This window comes from Eptatretus burgeri, chromosome 3, assembly GCF_056783735.1.
Source record: "Eptatretus burgeri isolate ZD-2024b chromosome 3, Ebu_testis_v1, whole genome shotgun sequence".
Taxonomy (NCBI): Eukaryota; Metazoa; Chordata; class Myxini; order Myxiniformes; family Myxinidae; genus Eptatretus; species Eptatretus burgeri.
The window spans coordinates 51,926,628-51,934,068 of record NC_140963.1 but is presented as its reverse complement, the minus strand read 5'-3'; the positions used below and the strand labels follow the sequence as shown (position 1 = coordinate 51,934,068).

At 43.0% G+C, this 7,441-nt stretch overlaps 1 protein-coding gene across 5 annotated transcripts in view; it reads left to right on the top strand.

Moving 5' to 3' along the window:
• Positions 1–7,441, top strand: part of DYNC2I1 (dynein 2 intermediate chain 1) — a 245,518-nt gene that overhangs the window by 45,130 nt on the left and 192,947 nt on the right. For all 5 annotated transcript variants that reach the window (XM_085873300.1, XM_085873299.1, XM_085873302.1 and 2 more), the window contains exon 2: positions 1,740–2,746. In XM_085873300.1, the coding sequence (XP_085729426.1) occupies positions 1,807–2,746 (940 nt within the window). In that variant the 5' untranslated portion in view covers positions 1,740–1,806. The remainder of the gene's footprint in view (positions 1–1,739; positions 2,747–7,441) is intronic.

Below are 7,441 nucleotides of genomic sequence, written 5' to 3'. Positions count from 1 at the left end.
GGTAAATCGACAGTTCGGCGATCGGACCCTGTAGCGTGCGGGTAGAGTACTGACAAGGCTGTGGTGTGCATTAAAAACACACCCGTAGCTGGATTCCGGCGTTTGATCCGGAAGGCGACGACTGGATTGCTTGTCCGGTGGGCGTACGGCCGCGATTCGGCAAAAAGTGGCTGTCCGCAAGCCGGCGGGTGGAAATTAATAACAATATATATATATATATATATATATATATATATATATATATATATATATATATATATATATATATATATATATATACTGTATATGTATATATATATATATATATATATCTTCTTCTTCTTCTTTCGGCGGCTCCCGTTCGGGGTCGCCGCAGCGGATCATCCATATGATCCGCATAGTGATTTGGCACATGTTTTACGCTGGATGCCCTTCCTGACGCAACCCTGGTCACCTCTTACGACACAGGGATATGGTACACCTATTTTAACCGGGGTATACACTGGCCCAGTACACTGGTACTCATTTCGCCGACCTCGGAAGGATGACAGGCTGAGTCAACCCCCTGGTGTATTAATTCAGTGGCCCAACGGGGCTTGAACTCAGGACTTTTTAGATCCCAACCCGCTGCCCTAACCACTGCGCCAACACCAGGATATATATATATATATATATATATATATATATATATATATATATATATATATATATATATATATATATATATATATATATATATATATATATATATATATATATATATATATATATATATATATATATATATATATATATATATATATATATATATATATATATATATGTATGTACATATTTATATATATATGTATGTACATATTTATATGTATATATAGATGTACATATTTATACGTATATATGTAAATATATATATATATATATATATGTGTGTGTAGAAATAATATATATATAAATATATATATATATATTTTTATATACATATATATATATAAAGATATATATATATATATATATATATATATATATATATATATATATATATATATATATATATTTATATATATATATATATATATATATATGTGTGTGTAGAAATAATATATATATATATATATATATATATATATATATATATATATATATATATATATATATATATATACTTAATAGACCCCCCTGGGCTGGGAGGGCCTTGGCGAAGCTGACGTCGTCGTCCGTCCCGATTGGACAGGGCCTTCATGGGGTCCGCCCTTTCTGGGCGGGTTTCCACGAGTGTGAGGACCCGCCAAGAAGGAACTACTGCAAGATTTTGCCTCTAAAAACGAGTCGCTGGTTAGGCGAGTAGGTGGTGAAGCCCTTGTCCAGCCCAAACGAGAGTAGCAAGCGAGAGGAAGGTTATGCGGCTCCAACAACAGGGGAAATAAAATAAAAGGGGAGAAATGATTTATAATCCTAACTGAAAGCCCATCGCAACGCACCCCAGTATCTTCCCACTACATACAAGGGAGGGATCTATCTGCACATATACTAATGGCATTACTAATTTTGGGACAACTGTATGTTTGTATGCATACGGTTCTGAGAACCGTAACAAAATATATATATCGAGCCAGATAGATGTTTTTTGCAGAGTGATGCATTGCCATGTGATCTTTATGCTTGATCACAAAATTGATTGCTTGTTTCTGATGCCTGTTAAGTTATTCTTACTTGTGGTAAAATAGTGCTTATATTTCTACTTTTCTTTTGTCCTTTTTCAGGGCGTGCAACTTGTTGAAGGAGATTGCTAGAGCATTGTCTGTTGAGCAAAATAGAAAGTGAACAGTGATGGAAAAGGGGAGTGATGGAAGGAAGGGGCGCGAGAGGAGAAGCGAAGAACACAGACCAAAAAGAGTGAGCAAGAGGTCCCAGGAAAAACTTATTGGGAATGAAAGGGCTACTGCTAGAGACTTAAAGGTGGTAAAGGAAAAACATTATGTGAGAGATGGAATCAAACTTCAAGAAAGACATGGAGGGGATGAGAAGAGTGAAAAATGGTTGAATCCTGAAATAATCTGGGAAAAAGGAAGGATGGAAGACAAAACAAATGACGGCTACATTCACCGGGTTAAAAGTAAAGAGGTGGAAAGCAGTGATAAGAAGTGTGGAATACGATACTCAGAAGAACCTGTAAGAGAGAAGGAAAGGCCTGAAAAAAATAAAATAATTTCAGATAGGAGAAAGGAAAGAGACTATGACACAGAAAGGATCAACGAAAGTTACCAAAGCTTAAAATTAAAGCAGGGAAAAAGCAAGCCTGCACATTGTGGCAGCCTGAGGAGTAACAGCAGTGAATGGAAAATTGAGGGAATAAAGAAGGAAAAAACATTCATGGCTAAGACCAGTAAGTTAAGTTGGGATCGCAAAAAGGATGGAACAAAGCAGCACAGAGAAATCTATGGCAGTGAAAAAGATTGGCTTGAAATGGAGGAGAAACGCATGTCGAGATACCGAATCGAAAGGGAAGAACGTAGGAGCTACAGAGGAAGCAAATTTTCTGACGAAAGGGTTTATAAAGATAAAGGTGCCATTGGGAATAAGAATAAAGTTAGCACTGGCAAGTTAGAGTATGGGAACAATGCAAAAGGTGTCAGTGATTATGCAATGGAAAGGACGGAGAAGGAGAGAGTTTTTCTTGGAGCAAAGCAAGAGAGCAGAAGATGTAATGAGATGTATCGGAAGGAGAGGAATTTACCACAAGACGGAACTTACGTAAAGGATTATCGAGGTAAGGTATAGTATGGTACTTTTACACCTTTTTTGTTTCCTTCATAAGATTGTATGCCTGGTATTGGCATAATGGTTAGGGTGGTGGGCTTTGGATCCAAGGGTCCTGAGTTCAAATCCCGCTCAGTTGTTGAATTAATACCAGGTGGGGTTAACTCAGCCTGTCATCCTTCCGAGGTCGGCAAAATAAGTGCCAGCATGCTGGTATACTGTGTCAGAGTGGCGACCTGTCCAGGATTGTGCCCAATAGCCAAGGAGACTGCTGAAGTAGCACCAACGCTCTGTGCAGAGTATGGTCCCAATCTCCAACCCCCTGTCCTTCATAAGATTCTCAATAATGTCATGCTCAGCAATAGTTATGCAATGCAGCAAGCTGTGTTGTGCAAATAAGTGCATTACATTACAAAACAAGAAAAAGAGCAATCAGAGATTGCAAACCCTCGCCAGGGCTTCTTTTGAGTGGTGTATTTTATAAGTTTTCAGGTAAATCCAATATGGCTGCCAAACCATGTGACTCATGTGACTGCCAAATCATATGTGTGACCCTTGTTCCTCATGGAGAAGCGGTCATATGTAAAAAGCTTCAACTCGATCTTTTCAGCCATTTCAAAGAGGAAGATTTTTGAAGGGTTAAATTTTTTTTTTTTAAAGAATATGGCTGCTGAATCACGTAACCGATGACATCATGAAATATTTTTTTATGCGGACCATTTTATTCCGAGATTACCTTCAAAAATGATCATACTGATCGGATGTGGCGTTCTGCATATTCAATTATGACGTCATAACGAGGGCACCTATGATGTCACAAAAATCCCTCATTCCCCACGAGGAGTACTTGCTTTGTGTCAAGTTTGAAATTTTCCTTGGTGTGGTTTCAGAGATACAGAGGTCCAAAGTTTTTCTGTTTTTCCAATATGGCTGCCACACCACGTGACCAATGACGTCATAATTATAATTGAAGCATTCCACATGAGTAGTCGCATCAATGGTGAAAATTTCGTCTCAATCTGACAAGCGGTTGTGGAGAAAAACATGAAAGTTCTGTGTGGAAAAAACAGACAGACAGACAGACAGACAAACAAACGGACCCAAATGCAATACCTTCTCCGAATCCTTTGGTGAGGTTAACGAGAAGGGCACTCGGTAGAGCTCATACCTCCGCTACACAATGCCTGATCCACGAGAACATCTCCGGCCCAATACATTTTTGAAATATCATGCTATACAGTACAATATCGTTTTTGTCCCTCTCAATGGTGAAGAATCACCTTATAAATTAAACAATTCTTGTATCCAGATCCAGATCGTCACCAAAATCAAAACATTTCTTCGTTGTCACACACCCAACCTGTCCACCAAATTTCATCCAAATCTGTCCACAACTTTTTGAGAGTTCATGCTCTATATTAGTTTAGCCCCATCTCTCAATGGTGAAGAATCACTGATAAATATTATTAGGTCCGGATTCGGATCTTCACCGAAATTGAATGAATTCTTCCTTGTCACACACCCAATGTGCCCACCAATTTTCGCAGAGTCCGTCCACAACTTTTTGAGTTGAGACAATCCTTCCAGTCCAACAGCAACACCAGTGTCGATATGTTTGTTTCACCTCCTGCTGATTAGCGATTGTAACTGTGTAGGCTATTGCTCTGTTGGACATTATACAGGTGCAGGCTGGATGTAAAAACAACTGAATGACATGATGTGAAGCAAGAACTTTTATCAGAGCCTTTATGTAAATGTGTTCTGATTATTATTTTTGCCAGGTCAGGTCAGATTAGATCTGACTTGCTACAGGTACCATGTAAACCTGCACTCACCTGTTCCATGGTCGGGTTGTCGGTGACTAAACGGTCTCCCCCACGAAGTTTCTTGGTGAGGAAGGTATATGATATGGACACCCAGCAGGATGAAAAACAAAACCTGTCAAAGGGCGGAGGAGCTCCTTGTGAGCCAACGGCCATCCATATCTCGTGCCCAACTGTGTCCGTGGATGTCCTCCTGCAGTTGGGTTACTTTTTATGAGGAGGTTGGTGGCAGGATTTTCACTCTGGCTACCGTAAAACCCTTCATTCCGCAAAACTTACAAAAAGCATTAAAAAAATCTGAAAACCCACTCTGTGGGAGTACCTCCTGTGCAGGTGCCCTTTGCAGGGCAGCTCACCGGATGAAAGGATTGGGGCAAAGCCTTCAGGACCCCCCAATCTTTGATGATATGAGGAAAATCATGGGGTAACCTTCCCGGGTCAGATTACAGAAGTGTGTCGGGGGTGGTGCTGAGGTTTCGTCCACCAGATGGCGGTCTCCTTGGGTTAACCTGAGGCGGTCCCTTCGGGTGAGTGCCTGGAATGTCATGTCCCGAAGAGAAGATGATCACCTATCTCTGTTTTCATCTGAGCCCAAGCGTTTGAACATCGGTATTGCAGCACTCTGAAGTTCGGAGACCGGATTGCGGCGAGATCATGGCGGGTGGTTACACTAACCATTGGTCTGGTCACTCTGATAGTTACCATGCCCAAGGAGTTGTTGTAGCTGTGTCCAATAAGCTGATTCCAATGATAAGTGAGGTAACACCGGTCAACGAGCGTATTATGAGATTAAGGATACGTCACTCCTTTGGTGCCATTTCCTTGGTTTCTGTATGTGCTCCGACTGAGGCGAGTGATACTTCACCGTGAAATACGCATTACATGCCACGCTCGAGTTTGTGGTTGATCACTGACCCAGGCGAGATACTCTTTCAGTCTTGGGGGATTTCAATGCATCGACTGGAGCTGATAGGGATGAATATGAGGAATGTGTTGGTCCCCATGGGTCTGGAAGTGTGAACTAGAATAGCACTAAGTTCCTTGACATTGCAAGAAGTCATGGACTTATGGAGGCTGGTTCAGGGTTTCAGTGCCCACAGGCTCATCGTTGGACTTGGTATTCCAACACTGGTGGTGTGGCAAAGGAGATTGATCATGTGTGCATTGATGGTCACTCGAGGATGATCCAGAACAGCAGGGTGTACCGGAGTGCTCAGTTCCTCAACACTGACCACAGGCTTGTCGCAGCAACTCTGAAGTTTCAGCTTAAATCGTGGAGAATGGTACCATCTCAGCCGAGGCTGGATGTTAGCAAGCGCAAGGATGAGAGGGTAGTTGAGGAGTTTGCGAACAGGATGAGTGGAGATTTGGGGGATCTGGGTGCTTTGGGGAATCCTGAAGAGTTGTGGAGTGCCTTCAAGACCACTATCCTTGATGTTGCCGGAAGAGGTCTTGGAACTCACATTGGGGTGAAGAAAAATTTTGTCTCTCAATGGACACTGGATACCATTGACCAGAGTCACAGGACTAGGCTGAATGGCAGAGCTCTGCTGTTCAGGGAGCTGAGGCGTTAAACTGTACGTGCACTCAGGGTGGACAAGGAGGCCGATGTGCGAGGACTTTGTGAAGGGGTAGACTGCAGAGCATCACCTGTTCAGTGATTCTCGTCCTGCTTACAGGGAAATTCGCGCATTGCGTTCCTCCAAGCCCGTCCCTCGGTGTACTGCAGTTAGAGCAGAGGTTGGTGGGATCTTGACAGATGAGTCCGAAGTGAAGGCCCGCTGGGCCGGTTACTTTAAGCGGCTGTACCAGGCTGATCCACCCGCTGTTAAGTTGGATGTCAGGGCTGTTACTATCCCTACTGCTGACCCTCCAATCAACTGTGGTCCACGTTCGTGTGTGGAAACACAGGCTGCGGTGAACCGGTTGAAATGGGGTAAAGCTCCTGGGACCTGTGGCATCCATGCTGAACTTCTCAGGGCTGGTGGAAATACTGTACTCCTGTCATTGCATGCAGTTCTGTGCTCTGCTTGGAGCACAGGCATTATCCCAACTGACTGGAAGAGGGGTCTTGTTGTGTCCCTCTCTGGAAAATGGAGGGTGATCGTCAAGAATGGAACAACTACCGAGGGGTGATGCTGCTCTCAGTACCGGGCAAGGTCTTTGCTTGGATATTTCTTGATCACGTTCTCCACCATCTGCTTGAGCACCAGCATCCAGAGTAGTCAGGCTTTACACCAAAGAGGTCAACGATTGACCGTATCCTTGGTCTTCGGGTCCTTACCGAATGCAGATGAGAGTTTCGGCAGGGGCTGCTTGCAGCCTATGTTGATCTCTGTGAAGCGTTTGATTAAATTAATCGGGATTCCCTCTGGAGGATTCTTGGTCTTCGTGGGCTGCCACCAAAACTGATCAATCTGAATGTCTGAACTATACTCTGGTACTGAGAGTGCTGTGAGATGTGATTATGCCATCTTTGACTTATTTCCAGTTGTTACTGGAGTTTCTCAGGGGTGTGTACTGGCTCCCACACTTTTCAGCATTGTATGGACTGGATTATGGGGAGGATGTCGGAGAGATCAAGCTGCGGTGCATAGTTTGGGAATGTCAAGATCTTTGACCTTTATTTCGCAGATGATGCATTCATCTGCGGAACTCCTGATATCCTTTTGGGGGCCCTCGATGTGCTGAATGAGGAGTCGAAGCTGCTGGGATTACCGGCTTCCTGGGTCACAACTAAGATCCAGGCTTTCAATGACATCTTGGATGCTGCTGTCCTGTCTGTGCCTGTTTGTGGTGAGGATGTTGAGGTCGTGGAGAGATTCACTTAACTTGGTAGTGTTATTCATGTCTCTGCTGGCTGTGAGCCAGAGGTCAACAGA